Source organism: Pleurodeles waltl, chromosome 1_1 (assembly GCF_031143425.1).
Source record: "Pleurodeles waltl isolate 20211129_DDA chromosome 1_1, aPleWal1.hap1.20221129, whole genome shotgun sequence".
Lineage (NCBI taxonomy): Eukaryota > Metazoa > Chordata > Amphibia > Caudata > Salamandridae > Pleurodeles > Pleurodeles waltl.
This window is the reverse complement of record NC_090436.1, coordinates 319,463,905-319,485,445: the sequence shown is the minus strand read 5'-3', so window position 1 is coordinate 319,485,445 and position 21,541 is coordinate 319,463,905. Positions and strand designations below refer to the sequence as shown.

Genomic DNA, 21,541 nt, shown 5'->3' with positions numbered 1-21,541 from the left:
TCCTCTGCAAGGGGACCCTCACCTTTATTACGAGAGCCACTGCAGGGCTTCACTGCAAGGGGATCCTCACTGTGAGGGCCACTAGAAGGCCCCTCGCAAGGCACTGCAAGGGGATCCTCACTGCAGGGCTCCTCTGCAAGGGGATTCTCACTGTGAGGGCCACTGCAGGGTTTCACTGCAAAGGGATCCTCACTGTGAGGGCCACTGCAGGGTTTCACTGCAAGGGGACCCTCACTGTGAGGGCCACTTGAAGGCCCTTCGCAAGGCACTGCAAGGGGATCCTCACTGTGACGGCCACTGCAGGGCTTCGCTGCAAGGGGATTCTCACTGCGAGGGCCACTCTAGGGCTTCTCTGCAAAGGGATCCTTACTGTGAGAGCCACTGCAGGGCTTCACTGCAAGGGGATCCTCACTGTGAGGGCCACTGCTGGGCTCCTCTGCAAGGGGATCCTCACTGCGAGAGCCAATGCAGGGCTTCACTGCAAGGGGATCCTCACTTTGAGGGCCACTGCAGGGCTCCTCTGCAAAGGGATCCTTACTGTGAGAGCCACTGCAGGGCTTCACTGCAAGGGGATCCTCACTGTGAGGGCCACTGCTGGGCTCCTCTGCAAAGGGATCCTTACTGTGAAAGCCACTGCAGGGCTTCACTGCAAGGGGATCCTCACTGAGGGGGCCAATTGAAGGCCCTTCTCAAGGGATTCCTATCAGTTCCCAACATTGTAAGAGTGAACGTTTCTGCAGAACATCTCCGAGGGGCTGTCAACGCCTCAGTCCAACACAGTTCCCTTTCAAATACACAAAAATCCGAATGTTTATTGTTTACTCTCTGTCCTCCTGAAACACGTCACCCATTTGCGTTAAATAGTGTTGTCGGCTCCAGAAAGGCTGAAAATAGCAGTCACTTCCTCCCCATTATATAGGAAGGTTGTACAGAGAGGGCACGTTATCCTAGGCACACTCAACGCAACTGGTTGTTCCCGGGGCAATCACAAATAACGTGAAACGCAAACGAGTATTTTAAAAGAGTCGCGTTGGCAAGCTTCAGGAAAGCACTTGTGTAGCGCAGAGAGTGGCGGACATTAATTAGGTACGAGCCCAGGTTTCCAGTCGCGGTACCGCGCAAGACCCAGGCCTCGTTTGCAGCGGGTGTGGTATGCTCCCGGCATGCTTTGCGAGCGGCCTCCTTGCAGTCTGAATGCCCTATAATGGAAGGATCTAAAAATCAATGCGTCCGGCGCTCGCCCTCTCTGAGTCTATGCCCCGTCCATTTACCTGGGCGTGCTTTACTGTAATGTTTAGGCCTCAGGCTCTGTAGACTGCAGACTTGAGCCTGGGCCTCGTGAGAGCTGTGTGCACTTATGGCTGGCCGTGTCTCAATGTATACAGACACTGGTTGGGAGATTTACAGTGTTGGGTTGCAGAAGCACGACATTCTGTGAGAAGGAGCAGTTTTCTTCCCGTAAGCTGAGAGGTATATAAGTTACAGGTTGACTGCTCATCAGAAGAGACCTGACTTTGAGATTTTGGAAAGTTTACACCTAGGCATGGTTATACTTATTAACCCTAGTCTATGATGTACTGTCCCTGTGGATGCGCTGAAAGGAACAACATTGAAGGAAGCCTCATAAGATGTTCCTTCTCTGGCCTCTATGGTTCAGAGTTTGAATGCACCCCAATCGACTTCAAACATTGTTGAAACACCTCGTATGGACCTCTTTTTAAACATAGACTGATGCTTTGTATATGCCACTATAGCCTAAACCATAATGCAAAACCCATCAAACTGAAAAGGATCAACACAGATCGAATGGCCTTTTGTTTAGTCGCTTACCTCCACTATAGCCCATTAAGGGACATAGAAGCCACATTCCGCAGGGCATCAGCATCCTCACATTAGCGGGGTTCTCGCTGTACAATGTCAGATGGCGACTCCCTTTTCATATAGACTTAAGAAGGTGCTGTTCTGGTTTCTTGCCAGTGTACAGAACACAATGTGATGTATGCCATTTTATTAAAGCATCTGTGCCAATCTCCCTGTTTACTGTTTCAGCCAGGGCACCGCGGTGCGTTTATTTAAACTTTCTCTGGTTCGTATCATTGGGAAGAATGCAGCAGATGGCAAAGCTCGTTTTCATAGCAACTCGAAAATATGCAACTCTCCTTCATGGACCAGCTCATGTCCTGCCTGTATGTTAGGACCCTGTTCTAGACGAATCAAGACTGCAGGGTTGGTGTTGCACAATAGCAAAAAATTGCACCAGTTGTGAGTTTCTCATTTATTTCCTGCGCAATCTAATTGTGGGTTATATTGGCACGAGTCCAGAATTGGACACTACATAGTTAGAAAACAAGTTGCTCTGCCATGGTTATGCCTTTGTTAGTTCCCTGTGTTATTTTGTGCTGGGGAGCTTTGTACAGTGCTGTATTGCCATTAGTACAGAGGTGTGGGAATTCAGGTGCCTTCATGGACTGGGATTGAGGATTCAGTCACAGACCACAGTCTGTTTTCTGACTGAGATAGCTCATCAGTGCTGCTGTGCTTTGGGGGGGGGGGTTGTTGGAGGTTGCTTGTTTTGATATAGCACGCTGTCACTGCTAAGTAAACCACTACTCAGTCTGGTTATCAGCAGAGAAAATGGGCTCCTCACCACCTGACGCTTAGTATGAGTGTGACCGCCACTGGTGCAGCAGGGGCATTAGTACAGGGCCCAGTGCTTCACAGGTCCCACTGCACCCCATTTAGGGTTGTCCTTTACTATCAGATTGAGGGCAGAGGTCAATATGTCTTACTTGCATTGGGACCCATGGCACCAGTGGTAGGCCACTGTGAACATAGGCAACTTTCTATACACTAATCAGTAAAGGTTTCTATAATGCCTCGATGCATAAACCATGTTCCATTCATAAGCAGTCTACCAGGTAAACAAAGTTCAGATCATACTAATGCTCTACATGGAATGCTCAGATTGACTCTGAAAGCTTAGAAAGCTGGCATTAACTACTGGGGTTTGCCTGAATTACATGTTTAATGGTAGGTGCATGAGGGTGACTGAGATAGTAGGCATGTTTATTTATTTGTGTTGGGTGAGATAAAAGATGAGCATGCTTTGGGCATTAAGGGCTGTAAATTGCCTTAATCTTATTAGGCACCATCACCTTTAATTTGGGTCCATAGTTGTAGGTCAGCAATTAACAGCTGTTAAAGCCCTCTTCAGGTGGCATTAACTAACCATTGTTAACACCCCGAACAAAGTGCAATAAGGCTTAATTATACACTCACAGTAAGTTGAGTCCCGTGTTATTAGGGAACTTATAGATAAATTAGGGAGAAACACTTGCATTTTGCATTGCACTTGTACAACTTGTGTCACACTTGCAAGGAAAATAGCAAGAAATGTGAAGTACAGTACACGTGCAGTGCATTGGTTAGCAAGCATTTGCCTGTAAGAGGTGTGCTTCTTGCATTTACATAAACATGCATATATTATATTATATGTTTTTCACAATGATGAAATTGAATTTTAGATTTTGAGATTGGGAAGGTAGGGCCCTCCCATGTTCTGACTAGACACATTGTGGTTCTCTAATGTCCCGTTTGGAAATTCCAGCGAAAATACCCTAACTTTCCATATTCGAATAGTGGAATACTCCAGAGTGATGCGTTTTGGCTTCCTTACACCTTTTCTGGACAAAGTATTGCTTGAACTTTTTTCTGGCTCTTGCAGTTTTACCATCGAATCTGTGGGCCTGATGTCTACATTCCTTGCTAATTTTCTAAAATAAAATATCACACTGATATTTTTATAGACACATGAATGAGAAATGGTATTATTTTTCTTGACAAAAGACCAATAAAGTTTATGGAATCAGGGACAAAATGGCAGATAAAGATCACTGCCCAGTGCAAATGATGCTTTGTTGATAAATGTATCTGTTCGGGGGGTACTCTAAAATAAACATAAATTACTCACAAAAGTAATACATTCCAATTTGTAATACACTAAATTAGGGACATACATTCAGAAAAATTCCAATGGTGAGCCAGCTGTAAGAATTAAAAATGTGAAATGTTAAGTCCCATTAAAGCTGTATTTATATGTTGTTTCTGTAGCGTGGATAAAAAAAACAAGCATGAAGTCAATGGCTAATCGAAGAGGAAGCTGGGTTGTGGACTGTTAATGCACCCATTGTTGTTGGGACACATTCATACTTTTCCTTTAATAAGAGGATGCTGGCAAACAAATCCTCTAAAAGAACGTCTCAGTTAGCAGTTCCTCCAAGGCACAGTTCTGATTGTGCGAGTCAGTACTTGAAATGTGCCTGGGCAGGTCCTCACCATCCTAGGGTGCATTTCTGCAACTGAGAAGTGACAATACTGTCCCCATAAAACTATTGCAGCCCTGCATGCCTGATATTATCTTCCAATTTAAAGTGCTGGTGAGAGGTTGTTGAGCACATTTTACATTCATGTTCTATCCTTGACCTTAAACACCCTTCAGGAACATGTCAAAACCTCCAGTTATGGTGATTTCTAAGTTGTGACCTAAATACACCGCTCTTCAAGGAGCACTTTAATCCCAAGTAATAACTTCCAATAGACTGACTCCTTTGTAGGCCCAGATTTACAAAGGTGTCATACAACACAGTGCAACACTCAAAGGTACTGTGCTGCATTGCGTGACTGGGAGAGTGCAAGAGAGTGCATTATCTACAAGGATATAGCACACCCCTTCCCTCTCCCAAGTGCGGCAAGAATGTTGCTGCTAAGCCCCATGCACACACCCTTGCTCAAAAGTTCAAGGGAGTGTGCATGAGTTTAACATAGATTTTGTACTGGAAGGGTACTCTTTCTGGACAAAATATTATGAAAAGTTTTAAAACGTTTCCTACTTTGTTTGTGTGCTGAAGAGTGCAGCACACATGCAAATTCAGAAACGAAAGGGGAACTGAAAACAATTTTCCTTTAAACGCCTGTTTTCCAGCAACATTACTTTTTGGTGTAAAACCCTGTCTACTAATGTCAGTAGCTAGGGCTTTGCATCAAAAAAGGGGTGGTTGCATGGGAAAGCCCATCTACCACAAATGTAATGCCCATTTGATGGTAACACAAATTTGCATTACTTTTCCTTACAAACCAACGCAAGTACCAATTTTCATTGGTTTGTAAATCCTCCAAAAAGGTTTTGCGTTGGGCATACTTAAAACAAAAAAAATCAAACCCTATGTTAAAACTTTGTAAATCTTGTTCACAGTGTTTAACTGGTGGCTTAGTTGTGCCTTTGGTCTGAGCTACTCTTCATCCTGCTCATGGGTGGACTTCATGTAGTGATTTAGTGATACCTTAACATTGCCTCTAGTTGTATGCTGTAGCCAGCATAGGCAGTCTCTCACCAAAACCCATTGGTTGGAGCTGTTTCCTTCTACAAACGAGCAAGTCATGGAACACGCTTCCATAGAGAATAGGGATCATCAAAACTACCTTTAATTGAGAACAAAATTGACCTAGATGTTCCCAAATTCAGAACACCGCTGCCTACAAGTCATTGGTTTGTCCGTGTTGCTTGAGAAACTATCAGCACTTTCAGCACATTGCTTCATTTGTAAGATGCTGATCCATGCCAGTGCATCAATTCTGGAGCACACAGTCTGGGCCTCAGGCATGTCCTCAAAACTCAAAATTAACACAAGATGGCAAAACATTTCCCGATCTCCTCACTCTGAGAAAAGGTAACCACTTAGTCAACCAGTTGGAGCACGCCCTTAGCAACATGTGGGAAGGTGCTATAAAAATTGCTCCCAGGTGGACTCTGTAAAGAGAGATTCTGGTGTTTTAGCATGCCTCCATGGTACGGGCCTCGTCTTGCTACTGGGTGGACTTCATGTAGTCGCTTATGGCTGGGTTAACATAGGTTCCAGAGCTGCAATGACCAGTGGGAAGTGATCTACTGTGCCATGATTAGGGCCTTCTGTTGCAGTTGGGTGCACTCCTTCTAGTGATTCACTGATGGCCTAACTGTGCCTCCAGAGTTTGGGCTTGTTTTGCTCCTGAGTTGACTCTATATTGTAGTTTACCTGAAGTACAAGAGTGCCTCCAGAGGTTGGGCTGCTATCATTCTTGAGAGGACTCAATAAAGCGATCCATTAGTGCATTAACAGTGCCTCCACAGGTTGGGCTGCTATCATTCTTGGGATGACCCAAAGTTATTCACTGGTGCATTAACCACACCTCCAGAGGTTGTACTGCTATTATTACTCTTCCAAGGAATCAAGTGGTCCACTGGTGTGTTTACAGTGCCTCTAGAGGTTTGGCTGCTGTCACTCCTGAGAGAACTCAATACAATGACCTACTTGTGCATTAACAGTGCCTTCAGAGGCTCTGCTGCTATGACTCTTGGGAGGACTCAATAAATTGATCTACTGTGCATTAATAGTGCCCACAGATTAGGTCTTCCCTGTTGCTCGTCAGTGCACTCCATATAGTGATTCACCTTTAGTTAAACATTGCCGCGAGGGCTGGACTTGAACCATAGACCTTTGAGTAACCATTTCCTTTTGGCCTGACAAACAAACTCAGACCCCCCCCATAATTCCTATTGTCCATTCTGCCCTTATTCTGATAACCAACAAAGACTTGGGCTATCCAGAACATGATCCCACATATGCCTTCATACGCTTTGGTTTGTATACGCTACCCGCTAAGGGATCCCTCACACTCTTACACATCAGTTCATGTCTAGAGAGGACTATGAATTGCATCAAGAAATGTGGTACACACACCTCTTAGCCTTTTCTAGCACCTGGGCAGGCGAGAGCTCAGAATGTGATCTTATCCTTGCCAACACTATATGGGCGGGAGTCATGTTTTTTATTTTTTATTTCCACGATTAGATTATCTTTTCTCTGTGGGCATATTTAAAAACCCGAATTTAATGCGCGCTTGGCTTTGCTGGAAAAAAATCACGTTTACCGGCATTACTGGGCTGCTTAGCTGTGAGAGGTCCTCCCTTTTCCAAGTAACACTTTTCAGCCATGATCTCCGACTGCTGCACTTGTCTGTGTGCTGCTGCTGCCTGTCAGCAGGAAGTCTACACGGAGCAACGGAGGAGCATCAAAACTGCTGCCAGGGCCTATGCTCACGCAGGAGCTAGAGGGCCCTGAGGAGGGTGGGTGTGAGACCCCTAAGGCGAGGGAGGAGGGAGGGAGGCAGGAGGGAGGGCGTGAGACCCCTAGGGCGAGTGAAGAGGGAGGGAGGCAGGAGGCTGGGTATGAGACCCCTAAGGCGAGTGAAGAGGGAGGGAGGGAGGAGGCTGAGTGTGGGACCCCTAAGGCGAATAAAGAAGGGAGAGTGAATGTGAGACCCCTAAGGCGAGTGAGGGAGGCAGGAGGGAGGGCGTGAGACCCCTAAGGCGAGTGAAGAAGGGAGGGTGGATGTGAGACCACTAAGGCGAGTGAAGAGGGAGGCAGGAGGTGTGTGAGACTCCTAGGGAGAGTGAAGAAGGGAGGCTGGGTGTGACACCCCTAAGGCAAGTGAAGAGGGAGGGAGGGAGGCAGGAGGGTGGGTGTGAGACCCCTAAGGCGAGTGAAGAGGGAGGGAGGCAGGAGGGTGGGTGTGAGACCCCTAAGGCGAATGAAGAAGGGAGGGTGGATGTGAGACCACTAAGGCTAGTGAAGAGGGAGGCAGGAGGTGTGTGAGACTCCTAGGGAGAGTGAAGAAGGGAGGCTGGGTGTGAGACCCCTAAGGCAAGTGAAGAGGGAGGGAGGGAGGCAGGAGGGAGCGTGTGAGACCCCTAAGGCGAGTGAAGAGGGAGGCAGGAGGTGTGTGAGACTCCTAGGGAGAGTGAAGAAGGGAGGCTGGGTGTGAGACCCCTAAGGCAAGTGAAGAGGGAGGGAGGGAGGCAGGAGGGTGGGTGTGAGACCCCTAAGGCGAGTGAAGAGGGAGGGAGGCAGGAGGGTGGGTGTGAGACCCCTAAGGCGAGTGAAGAGGGAGGTAGGGAGGCAAGATGGTGGGCGTGAGACCCCTAAGGCGAGTGAAGAGGGAGGCAGGCAGGAGGTGTGTTAGACTCATAGGGCGAGTGAAGAGGGAGGCATGCAGGCAGGAGGGTGGGTGTAAGACCCTTAAGGCGAGTGAAGAGGGAGGCAGGCAGGAGGGTGGGTGTAAGACCCTTAAGGCGAGTGAAGAGGGAGGCAGGCAGGAGGGTGGGTGTAAGACCCTTAAGGCGAGTGAAGAGGGAGGGAGGCAGGCAGGCAGGAGGGTGGGTGTAAGACCCTTAAGGCGAGTGAAGAGGGAGTCAGGCAGGCAGGAGGGTGGGTGTAAGACCCTTAAGGCGAGTGAAGAGGGAGTCAGGCAGGAGGGTGTGAGACTCTTAAGACGAGTGAAGAAGGGAGGGAGAGTGTCGGACCCCTAAGGTGAGTGAAAAGGGGAGGCAGACACCCGTTTGTCACCACAGCCAACACCTCGCCTCATCCGTGCACTGGAAGATTGGGTACCAGCTCTTCGCCCATTGGGGTAGAGCTGTGAAGCCTCTACAAGAAGTACAGCAAGCGCTATAGAAATGCTCCAGTACAATAAAATGCAACCATGCCCTCTGAATGCCTCCGCTATTTCCATCTCAGTTTCGGGCAGGTGATGATCGTGCTGAAAAAGCCCGAAATGGGCGCCCATCATGCTGCGGTAGATACTGTTTTCGTTGAAATGTCATCTGTATCGAAAATGCTGGCTTTTGGCTATTGGTAGCAGCAGGGGGTTTGCGGCTGACATGCCCGGGCCGGTCCTCGGAGCTGAATAGCAAAGTCCACATCTTTGGCCAGCTGTGCGATGCTGGGATTGATAAGGTCAGGGCTGTTCCCCAACTTCCGCCCACCCTCCACCTCTCACCGCCGCTGGTGGGTGACAAGGTGGAGGGGACTGAGGGCGATGGGCGTGGCCAGCATCCCAGCCGCGTGCACACCCTCGCGCCCATCCGTCCTCAGAACCTCAGCGAGCCACTCGCATGAAGGGGGCGGTGCCTGATGGAGACGTCACAAAGATAGGGGCGGGGCGAGTAGGCAGGACTGTATATAGGGCGGCGGCCGGCGCGGCGCTCGGGCAGATGACAGCAGCCGCGGGGCACCTGGCAGGAGGAGGCATCGCGCTGGGACATGGATATCTTGCGGAATATCGCCTACCAGCCGGCCAACGGGGGCAGGATGTGCGAGCAAGCCCTGGGCCGTGTGTGCTGCGACTCCCGCCGATACAAGAAGACCCCTGAAGGCGGAGTAGCGGGCGAGGGCCAGCACGGGCAGCCCGAGATCGCACGGATTATCACCGACCCTGGGACCGGGCGGCGGTACTGCCGCGGAAAGGTGCTGGGCAAGGTAAAGAGCCCCGCACCCGCTCTGGATATGTGGATTCTGTGTGCATGCAAGAGCACGAGCAGCCGCCATGGGGCCTCTGCCTGGGCGGGGGGTGTGTGGTGCACCCCTGGGAGGGCTTCTGTGAGTGCACGACGGGGGTTCTTTGTGTATGCACTGTGGTGGTGCACAAATGATGCTTCCAGCGCATGTCTTATGGGTGCACCCAGAGGGCTCTCCTGCTTCTGGAAGCAACGTTTTTATGGCTGCACTATGTAGGGACTTTTTTGAATGCATTTTAAGGGGACCATTTGTTGCACTCTGGGGGCTCCAGGAAATGGCTGAAGTTAACCCCCGTGCAGTCATTTTCTGGACTTGCATCGGCTAAAGCGGATCACCAGGAAACATCTGCAGGTGCTCTCCTACAACCCCTCTCCCCAGTGAGCATTACACCCTGTGGAGGCACCTGTGGCCTGTGCAGTGTGCATGCAGAAGCTGCCACTAATCCCATATCTGTCTAGACGGCGCGCTCCGTGCGAGCCCCTACCCTCAGCACGGAGCACACGACCCTCTATTGTTCCAAGCCTCCCTGCCCTTGGCTCTTTAAACTCCTTCAAATGGGAAATGTCTGTTCTGATGCAGCCTAAAAATTTATTATATATATAATCATGCATATCCATTGAGCTGGCAGCTATCATGTGGCACACCTCACCTGGGACTTAATTCAATTCCCCCATATCTGAGGCTGCCTTCATTGCCTTTAGCAAGTTATCTGACAACTGTTAACCTGATCTGCACCCCCAAACCCTTCCCCACGAGTAACCCGCTGCTCACCTTTGTCCCCCTCCGCAGGGTGGATTCGCAAAGTGCTACGAGCTGACCGACCTGACCACGAACAAAGTGTACGCTGCAAAGATCATCCCGCACAGCCGAGTGGCCAAGCCCCACCAGAGGGAAAAGGTGGGTATTTTTGTTTTCCATCATACTGTATTTCTGTGTACCCCGCAGCGCCCGTGCACGAATCACTCTCCGGCCCCTCGGTTCTCTTGGGTCCCCTGTGTTTCAGTGTACCCCGCAGCGCCCGTGCATGAATGGATCTGTCCGGCCCCTCTGTTCTCTCCTGGGGCCCCTGTGTTTCAGTGTACCCCGCAGCGCCCGTGCATGAATGAATCTGTCCGGCCCCTCGGTTCTCTCTTGGGTCCCCTGTGTTTCAGTGTACCCCGCAGCGCCCGTGCATGAATGGATCTGTCCGGCCCCTCTGTTCTCTCCTGGGTCCCCTGTGTTTCAGTGTACCCCGCAGCGCCCGTGCATGAATGGATCTGTCCGGCCCCTCTGTTCTCTCCTGGGGCCCCTGTGTTTCAGTGTACCCCGCAGCGCCCGTGCATGAATGAATCTGTCCGGCCCCTCGGTTCTCTCTTGGGTCCCCTGTGTTTCAGTGTACCCCGCAGCGCCCGTGCATGAATGGATCTGTCCGGCCCCTCTGTTCTCTCCTGGGTCCCCTGTGTTTCAGTGTACCCCGCAGCGCCCGTGCATGAATGGATTTGTCCGGCCCCTCTGTTCTCTCCTGGGGCCCCTGTGTTTCAGTGTACCCCGCAGCGCCCGTGCATGAATGGATCTGTCCGGCCCCTCTGTTCTCTCCTGGGGCCCCTGTGTTTCAGTGTACCCCTCAGCGCCCGTGCATGCATGAATCTGTCCGGCCCCTCGGTTCTCTACTGGGGCCCCTGTGTTTCATACTTTATTTCAGTGTACCCCGCAGCGCCCGTGCATGAATTAATCTCTCTGGCCCCTCTGTTCTCTCTTGGGTCTGTGTACCCCGCAGCGCCCGTGCATGAATTAATCTGTCCGGTCACCTCACCGTTCTCTCCTGGGGCCCCTGTGTTTCTGTGTACCCCGCAGCGCCCGTGCATGAATGAATATGTCCGGCCCGTCTGTTCTCTTGGGGTCCCTGTGGTTCTTTGGACCCCGCAGCGCCCGTGCATGAATGAATAAATATGTCCGGTCCCCTTGCTGCCCTTTCTTGGGGTCCCGGTTTTACCCCTGCAACGCCAGTGTATTACCGAATCTGAGTCCCTCCTACCCTCTCTTGGGGTCCCTGTGGACACTTGCAGCGCCCGTGCATGACTGAGTCTGTCTGGTCCTCTCGCGGCCATCTCATGGGGCCCCTGTGTTTCTGTGGACCCCCGCAGCGCCCGTGCATGAATGAATCTGTCCTGTCCCCCTCGCTTCCCTCTCTTGGGGGTTGACCCTGTGTGCTTGTGGATCCTTGCAACGCCCGTGCATAAATGAATTTGTCACGTCGCTGCCCTCTCTAGTGTTCCCTGTGGACACTTTCAGCCCCCGTGCATGATTGAGTCTGTCTGGTCCTCTCGCGGCCATCTCTTGGGGTCCCTGTGTTTCTGTGGACCCCTTCAAAGCCTGTGCATGCATGAATGAATTTGTCCGGTCCCGTCGCTGCCCTCTCTAGGGGTCCCTGTGGACCCCTCCAGTGCATGATAGAATTTGTCCGGTCCCCTCACTGTTCTCTGTATGGTTATGCCGCCATGCCTTGGTACTTCCAATGTTCTGAAGTCCCGCTTTCCACACCAAGTCACCCTGGTGTTCTTGTGCCACTCCTCGCCCTTCAATCTACAGCTGTGTACTAAAAATGCTACAGTTTGCAGCGAGCCAGGCATCTGCATCTTTGACGTACAGTTCCTTAGTAATCATTTATCTGTAAAGAAACGACCGAGGCATGGGGTGCGGCGAATAACCGCGAGGGATAGCAGTCGAGCAGTGGTAGGGTTAGGTTTCGGGTGTTAAGGGTTTTCGAGTTCATCAGCATGTCTAGATTTTGATTTCATGGCCCTGCGCTTGGATTGGTGCGAGCATTGCTCCCCAGGGAGAGGCCACATTCCATCATCCGAGTGACCGGGCGGGCATTACAGGTGGTGATTGCATCGTGGGAACTCGGCGGCCCGGGCGCGCAGCGCTGCGCCTCTCTGCCGGTGTTCCTTTCAGCCTGGAATGCCGACGTGCCTGTGCCACCCTGTAATTAACCCCGGTGTTGTGCTTGGCTCAGGTCTGTAGAGCTGCGAACCAGGCGCTGTTGCCCCTCGGACGCCCAGATGTTCACCGCGCACTTGTAGGGTTGCTCGCTGGCTTCCTCTGTGTTTAGATTTCCAGCGCTCCTAATTCAAGCGGCGGGCACCGCCCGATACCTTTGTCTTTATTAAAACTGCTTAGCACTCAAGAATGGCGCAGCAAAGAAGCCACACTGGGTCCCGGTGCATGCGAACACCCCGGTCCACTGGTTTCGTATTAAAAACGGCTCTTTTGTTGGGGGGGGGGGGTCCTCACACCTCTGGGCCCCGGTGCCAATGCTTCTGCTGCCCTTGACAACTACTCCCAAGCAGTGAAATCACCTTGAAATCGCCCCCCCGACCTTGTGGGCAGAAATGAAGCCAAAACCTCGCTGTGCACGCCGGGTCTCCGTAGACGAGCTCTCTTGTGACAGACATTTCATTTTTCTTGTAGATCGACAAAGAAATTGAGCTTCACCGACTCCTTCACCACCATCACATCGTGCAGTTTTACCACTACTTCGAAGACAAGGAGAACATCTACATCCTGCTGGAGTACTGCAGCAGAAGGGTGAGCAGGGCTACCGCACAGAAGACCTCTTCTGATGAGCTATGCTTTTAAGATGGAACCTCCTACCTTAAGCACTCCCTGAACCTGTCATTTCATTTTTAGTCTATGGCTCATATTCTGAAAGCGAGGAAGATACTGACCGAGCCGGAAGTGCGGTACTACCTGCGGCAGATCGTGTCCGGGCTCAAGTACCTTCACGACCAGGAGATCCTGCACAGAGATCTCAAGCTAGGTGAGAAGATGTTACTCTTGTTCTAGATTCCGTAGTTCCTCTGAGATCTACACCCTGTGAGAATTGTTCCTTTAGTGAAACACGTACACATCCTGTAGTCGTGATCCTTAAATACAGGAGGCAGCCATGATGTTTTGATGGTTATTCGTCTGGTATATTTATGGCTGGTTTCTGCCAGCCTCTGCCTGAGATATTCTTTCTCTCTGCATTTTAGAGGGATAATTTAATCAATGCAAAAGAGTGCAGCATAGCTTCCAAGCAAGAGTGTGAGTAATCATTGAAAAGTTCAGAGTGGCGCTGCAGGAGATTAATGACTGTAGTTCCAGTTGTGAACTTTCTATACAAGCACCTGCATAATCCATATGTAAAGTTAAGCACCTTTCTGCCTTACAATATGAGCTGCCGCATCATTTTAATTGTCCCCTTTTTGTTTTTAAGGAAACTTCTTCATTAATGAGACGATGGAACTGAAAGTTGGTGACTTTGGCTTGGCGGCACGACTGGAACCCTTGGAGCAGAGGCGCAGGTAGGGATCCTTTCATGAGGGGAGGTGACCTACCCACTGAACTCTTGCACTTGACTGGAAGACGTGTAATCCTAGCTTTCTCAGATAGCCAACTTGTGTGATTGCATCAAAATCTGGCCTCCCTGTGGCTCAGTTGCAGTCACAGATGGGTGATTTAATTTCATTGATCACCATTGAGGCTCTTCTAATCAGTTATTATGTAAATTTTCTTCACTGCCTAAATATTGGAAAAACCCAGAAGCTCCATTGTAATCCCTTGGTTGATGGAGGAATGAAGGGCAGCAACATTCTCGGTGTTTTCAATTAATGCAACTTTCTCATTTTTATTTTTTCCTTCAGAACAATTTGTGGAACACCAAATTACCTTTCTCCAGAAGTCCTTAACAAGCAAGGCCATGGCTGTGAATCGGACATCTGGGCTCTAGGTTGTGTGATGTAAGTAATCTACACTAGTTTCAGTGCTGTGGTCCAGCTAATCCTGTTTTTGTTCAGAGTGAGAGAATGATGCTCACTTGCATTAGTGGCTTCATGTGCACCCTAAGGGGACTGCAATTGCAGCCCGTGTGTGTGCAAGTGCATAATTATTGTGTGGGTGATGCTTTTCAGTCCATGTCAATCAAACTAGATCTTATGTTTAATTTTGTAGGTACACAATGCTGTCCGGTAGACCACCGTTCGAGACCACAAACCTTAAAGAAACCTACAGATGTATCCGGGAGGCAAGATATAGTATGCCAAGCTCCTTAATGACCCCAGCAAAGCAACTAATTACCCTCATGCTGTCCAAGAACCCAGAGCATCGGCCCACTTTAGATGACATCATTCACCATCAGTTTTTCACAGAGGTAAGTTTCCGCTCAGAGCAGGACTTAATTGCTTTTCCAGTTCCTTGGAAGTGGAAACATGACAGCACCTTGCATGCAACTGTCTTCCCCAGAAGAACCAGCTTCACAAACCTCTCGGTTTCATAAAGTTTAACTGTCATTCCTTGTCAGGTGTGTTCTACTTGGAGTAGCCTCTGTAAAGGGCGATCCACCTGAGGACAAAGTATTTATCGGGCATTATGACTTTGCACAAGATGTTTTAGTCTGGTACTTTGCACACAGGCGGTCCCAGCACTTCAAGTTCTACCTATAGTGAATTTACTTCTCCTTTATTTCAGTGTATATAGTTCTGTTTAATTTTCTGCCCCAGGAGATCCTGTGTAATCTAATTTTAGAGCCTGTAGCCTCGATTCAGTTGAGTGACAATAAGTTTAGTAAAAAAATTGGTTATTGGTCCATAGCGCCCGAAGACCTGCTTGGGTGAATGTGCCCTACAGATAGGCCTGTTATTTAGGACTACTAAACCACATTCTATCCCGTTTGTCTCGATGTTGTATGTTTTTCGTGATCTCTGTGGTCATCGAATGACTACCCTAAAAGTGCCCCCATTGCTTGAGTGGCTTCATCTGCCTTGCCCCTTCGGCATTCTTGCTCCGGTATTGAGGTGGGATGTGCTAGAACTGCTCAGCAGCTTTTGTCGCTCGTGTGCTCTCCCCAATCCTCGTTAAATGCTTGTTTTCTGTTTCAAACAGGGGTTCACACCTGAACGTCTCTCCGCGAACTGTTGTCACACCGCCCCGGACTTCCACCTGTCAAGCCCCGCTAAAAACTTCTTCAAAAAGGCGGCCGCAGCTCTGTTCGGTGGAAAGAAAGACAAAACCAAATATCTGGATACTCGTAAGTGTTTTTCCACCTGTCTGTGATGTTGCCTGATCAGCGGCCCTGTTAGTATTTTTCATTATGATTTTCCCGCTGGCTGCCGGCTGTGTTAGAGCATGGTGGCATGAACCTGGGGGCAGGAGTACATGAGTCTGCTTGTAGGCCATTTGTTTGGTTTCTGTTGTAGACTTCATAGTTATGCCTCAGGTGCAGGAGGCCTGGTGCCTCGGTGAGGACTATGTAAAACTCACGCAGAGGGCCCTTGGTGTTCTTGCTCAGTCTGTAGGTGCCCCCTGATGACGCGCGCTCGCCACCCTTTGAACGGCTCCTGTGGCTATGAAAACTGAGGCGTTTATAACATTTTCTAAAAGCAGGGGTTGTACATTACTGAAGCAAGCGTATACAACGGTGATTTTTTTAGTAACTGTTTTTTTCTTCTTTTTCAAATGTAGATAAACAACCAAAAGAAGATGAAGATATTTACAGGTTGAGGCACGACTTGAAAAAGACCTCACTCACGCAGCAGGCACTCAAACCCGGAACAGAAGAGGTGGGTGCAACGGATGAGCTACCGGGAATGGGTGGAGCGGGAACCAGGGCTATTGGGAAATCCTGCAGCGCCCTGGATTTCCGAATGTGATGCACAGACTGCTGGGCTGAGGTCTTTGCAATGAATCCAACTCGACCACAGTTTAAGTTATGTGCTTGTCTCTTTCTTCAGGACAAACCGGGAAGTAAGCCTGCAGATGTTGCAGTTGACAAAGCTGGAATAACGCCAGTTGAACACAAGACGCAGATTGGGGACTCGATCCGGTTGATAGTCAGAGGAACCCTGGGAAGCTGCAGCAGTAGCAGTGAATGTAAGTGTCAGGCTCTAGGCCACTTGAATACATTGTTTAAGTCCTGCTTCTTTTAAGACAGATGTTCTAGGCTCATTATTCAGAATGGAATGCTTGCTTTTTCTTCTACCCCGTAGACGTATGTACCTCAGAAGGGTTGGTGGCACTGCCCCACAGCTGTACATGCGACTAGGAACTAGTCTCGTAAACTGAATCTAGTGCAGGAAGGTGTCAAAGTTGTACAAAGTCATGGGCTGTCTCATTTCTGAATTGTTCCCGGGAAGCATATGTCCTTCAGTTCCCATGACTGTTCTAATCTAACAGGGGGACAGGTTGTGTTGTAATTCTGTATCCTGACATTGCATTCGCAAGGTTGGAGTCTGGCCCAGTCTGTTTACAGCAGTCAATATAGAGCTTTGAAATGCAGAAATCGAGACCCCTCAGTTCCTAGCGGTAAACCTCTAACATCCTTTTGGGATTAGGAGGAGCGCAAGGTATTCATCCTTGCTGTGGGCAGAGTTGAGTTCCCATGCTCTTACAAAATGTGACGTTTTATCAGGCCAGGATTGTGTTTGCTGTGCAGAATAGTGGGTTACTTTGCCCCTCTGAGTGCCATAGCTTCTATATAATGTGCTCTTGAGGAGGCGCGGTGTCACCATACGCCTTTGAAGTAGTTGCTGCCATTGCTCACCAGGACCTCTTTTACAGGTCTTGAAGACAGCACCATGGGCAGTGTTGCTGATACAGTTGCCAGGGTGATGAAGGGCTGCTTGGAGAACATGCCTGAATCAGATGCACTTCCCACTGAACAGATGAGCACCTCCTTCCAGTGGGTGACGAAGTGGGTGGACTACTCCAACAAGTACGGCTTCGGCTACCAGCTCTCGGACCATACCGTTGGTGTGCTCTTCAACAACGGTGCTCACATGAGCCTGCTGCCAGATAAGAAGTAAGCCTCTACAGCCATGTAATACATGTAGATTGTTCCTCTGTGCTTAGAGTGTAAGTTTCTGTGCTTTTCAGACCTATTAATTCATTATCCGTCTTACAGGACTGTCCACTACTATGCAGAACTGGGGCAGTGCTCCATTTTTGCAGCTGTAGATGCGCCTGAACAGTTCATCGGCCAAGTTACTGTATTGAAATACTTCTCGCACTACATGGAAGAGAACCTGATGGATGTAAGTAGGAAGCTCTGGAGGCTTGTACAACATGTGTATTCAGTCGGATGTTTAAAGCTGCTGTTACTAATCACACCCCTGATTCCCTTTTCAATGAAAATGGCGTGAGGTACCACCTGCCGTGAACTCTTGCCCTACCCAAGCATAGGCATTCACCTAATGTTTAGGCAATAGATGGGGTTACGTAGAGTGGCACGATGAGAGGCAGATGCGTGAAGAGCTTTCCCTGTATCCCAGGCATTGGCTCTTGACCGGTTTCCCTATATAAATGTGTTGGGATATTTAGTTCTGTATAGAGGTTGAATGCAACAGTGGAGCAGTATGGTTCTACAAGCAGGAAGTGTGAGCAAGTCTTCTCATACAGCTTCTGTAACTTATTGAAAGTGATACTATACAAAGTCTTGGCTTGTCAGTGATGCTTTTGCAAAGCTTTAATTACACATTGCAGGTTATGGATTATCGAGGCCCCACATTGTAGACATGAAATCCGAGGGGACCAGAACAACTACCAGTATTGCCACAATTTCAGTTGTGCAAGAATGTCTCCAGCACTTATAACTCATTTGGAGACGTTTCGTAGACTTAAATGTGTCTCACGCAGAAAAGATAAAACGTTTGAAAGAAGGCAAAGTTAGTCTTGTACTTAAGATGCCATTCATATGATAAAATGTCCTGCAGAATCTGCTTCATGCAGTCTGGGATAGGTGCTTCATCATTTAAGGTGAATTCTAAAGGTAGTAGAAGCAGGTTAATTTTGAATTTAAGGGTTGCCATGTTACACTGGGGCTTGATTTGTATAATCGTTTTACGTTGTATATAATAGCTCTACCAGCCTACTAACACTACTTGTGCTGAGCAAAACTCTTTACCAAATGTTTCTCTTGCAATCTAGGGAGGTGATTTGCCAAGCGTTACTGACGTCAGTCGGCCCAGGCTTTACCTTCTGCAGTGGCTGAAGTCTGACAAAGCGCTGATGATGCTGTTCAACGATGGCACGTTTCAGGTGGGTCACTTTCTTTTGTTAAAGACCGGTGGCCGTTGTAACCCATTTCTTGCAGTTCTGCCCTTGCCTGGTTTCTGCAGTATCACTGGTTCCACGCGCCTTTTTACTAGACAATACCAGTTGGCACAACGGAATTGCCTCTTTCATGGATTTACTCTTGGTTTTGTGTATGTGTATTCCCCTATTTAGTAGGTACCCACACTATAGGGCTTATTACACCATGGTGTAACCGTGGTGTATTTTACCTTCACGGTTGTAGAAATATCATCTTTCCCCATTAAGATTTCAATTTGTCCAAGATAGTGCAATTGACAGTTACAAAATGCCCCCCTGAAAGCATGAATAAATGGCCCCCCTGAAAGCATGAATAAATGGCCCCCTGAAAGCATGAATAAATGGCCCCCTGAAAGCATGAATAAATGGATCTATAGCTTTTCCAGCCGACACCTTTTTTTTGTTCTGTTACTGAATGGCTTTAGTGTAATGAAGATTGAACCCTCACTTATACTTTTTTTAATTTTTTTATGTTGAAAGAACTTTTTTCTACATTTTAGTTAATTTTATATTTCCTTTCTTCAACAGGTGAACTTCTACCACGACCACACCAAGATAATCATTTGCAACCAAAGCGAAGAGTACCTGCTGACGTACATTAACGAAGACCGGATGTCGCAAACCTTCCGCCTGTCGACGCTCCTCGTGTCGGGGTGTTCGCCGGACCTCAAGAACCGGATGGAGTACGCGCTGAACATGCTTCTGCAGCGGTGCAACTGACCCTAGGATGTTACTAAAGACTTTTCACTGTGAAGTACAGCGAGGGCAGTGGGTATGTTGGAGAGGAGGCTGGATGGGGGTACGAGAAGGAATCGTTGTCAAGAGCTGGGCTGGGACCAGAAGATCGATGGAACCTGCATTGTTGGACTGGATGGAGTAAATGATTCAAGACTTTCCTTTATGTGGGATCTAAGAAGAATTCAACGCAAGTTGAGTGAATATTTCCCTTGAAGCTCTGTGCAGAGCGTACTATGAACTTGAACTGAGTACATTTCCTGACTTGGGAATGGAAAATTAAGGAACACTTATTATTGTGGAACAGCTGTGATTTCTGCAGCATATTCTAATGCTGCTCAACTGTGAACTGTGGCCACAAACTTTTTATATAAAATGACCACACCCACATTTGTGGCTGGACAATTGCATTCCGAGTTAAGAAAAATTATTTATTGCAGCCCAAGTGTGACTTTTTTATTTATTTCATAAGACTTTTTGGCTCTAATTATATTTGAACCTCCGTTGTTGGCAATAAAGAGGAATAAAACTGTTTGTTCTTGCTATGCCTGTGATGCTACTGGGGGTTGTGTATCTCAAATGTTTGGTAAATGTGTTTAAAGCTGTGAAAATGCTTTAGGGCGGATAAAGGTGTTTGGTGCAATTAATCGTCCATATGAGCAAAGTGTTAAGTAAGCGGCCCGACATAGCAATCCTTTGAGTATTAACTTAGGAGCCGCAACTGTGCGGCTCATTCCGTCCATGCTTCAGAGGCTTGCCGCACCCCAGCTGACCAAATCCAGCAGCAGTCGAATGCTCATCTTTGCCAAAGTGAAATGTGCTAAGCCGCGCCTAAACTGATGCGCTTCCTTGCAGTCAATCTAGAAGGTCAAGCATAGGGATCACCGTGCAAACTTGCTTATCTTACTTTGAGGGACTACTTTCATTGTATCATCCACATGATGCACCATCTTCGCGCCTATTCCCATCTAGCGAGACGATTGGAAAGATGACCATGAATTGGAGATACTTGAAGTATTTGCAACCTCATCCTCTGAATTTGGTCTCCTGAGGCTTGTCACCTCGTCCTGCATTAGTCAACCTTTTGGTAATCTCATCACTAAAAACAGCCATCAATAAATTTAGCATTGTATAGGTATAGCATATAATCATGATATGTGTACCTGGGCTGCCAACATTTAATTCCTTAATGAGAAGGCACAACGCTTGCCCCTGTGCAAAATGATGCAAGGGTGCCTGTGCTGGTACTATGCCGCCAGAGGTGTGCCAGCACTAGGAAAGGACAAGAATGTGCCGTATGATGAATATGGTGCTTTTCCCTTTCACACAGTTCAGCAAGGTGGCTTGTTGAGTTACTTAATTTTTTTGATCAACCTGGCCCTATGTATGCAAGTGTTCTGATTTGACATAACCGAAGCATAGGGGATGCTTGCAAAAGTCCTGAATCTTCACATAGAAGCACCTATGTACAGTTACTGCACATGGATTTTGTTTTTGAAAGTACATCCTTACTTAGGTCAGTCTAGGCATTTAGAATACAGAGACGTTGGTCAACTCAGAGCTATAATGGTATAGGGCTTGTGAAAGAAGCTAGGCATACCCCAGAAGTGCATCCTGTGCTAATCAACCAAGATGCACACAATGGAAGTGCCCAATTGAGGGCAAAACTAGTCTTGGGTTTCTCGTGTACCAGTTTAGTGACCGCCTGGCAATTCAGGCTGGGCTGTTCTATTCGAGCAGGCTCCAGACTGATTTGCCTAAGGCTGGGTCCAAGCTGAGGTGGCATGTGATCCTGAATCAGTAATTACCAGTGGCTGAGATCAATTCAAGTATTTCTCCATCACTTTTTTTGTATATTCCATGAACTGGTCAGGCACCATTTGGGTATCAAAAGGGGCATTTGTATTTACATTTTGTAGGTACTTTTTGCAGCAGTGTTTGCCTACTCTAAGTAGTAAGTAGGATAGGGCATGGGGACTTGGTCTGCATCCATCAAATTGGTGATTTTTAACCTGTACCAGAGCAGTGGCAGCCAGGCATTGTGGTGCAGCAAATGTGCTACCCAGTGAAGCGGGGAAGCCAGGTAAACTTCAAAGTAGAGTGCCCTGAGGCAGCCCTCCTCTACAGGTGTCGCCAGCTTGTGGAGTGAAACCCCACATCTACCCAGACTCTAGCAGAGGTCGACCAACAATGAGCTCTGGTAGTGGAACAGGTGCAGCCCTAGGAGTAATGATGAAATAATACAGCAACTGGAGCATGGTTATTATCTTGACTAGTGATTCTAGCCAGAGTGGACAGGGAGGCGTAGA

At 48.5% G+C, this 21,541-nt stretch overlaps 1 protein-coding gene across 1 annotated transcript; it reads left to right on the top strand.

Annotated features, from left to right (window-relative positions):
• The first annotated feature begins 9,072 nt into the window (after nt 1–9,072).
• On the top strand, nt 9,073–19,766 carry PLK2 (polo like kinase 2). Its single transcript, XM_069222446.1, has 14 exons — nt 9,073–9,353; nt 10,182–10,289; nt 12,843–12,959; nt 13,062–13,191; nt 13,630–13,717; nt 14,057–14,152; nt 14,364–14,562; nt 15,294–15,438; nt 15,873–15,970; nt 16,142–16,280; nt 16,968–17,208; nt 17,311–17,440; nt 18,333–18,443; nt 19,026–19,766. The coding sequence occupies exons 1-14, from the start codon at nt 9,138–9,140 to the stop codon at nt 19,215–19,217; spliced, it is 2,010 nt and encodes a 669-aa protein (XP_069078547.1). The 5' UTR covers nt 9,073–9,137; the 3' UTR covers nt 19,218–19,766.
• Nucleotides 19,767–21,541: the final 1,775 nt, after the last annotated feature.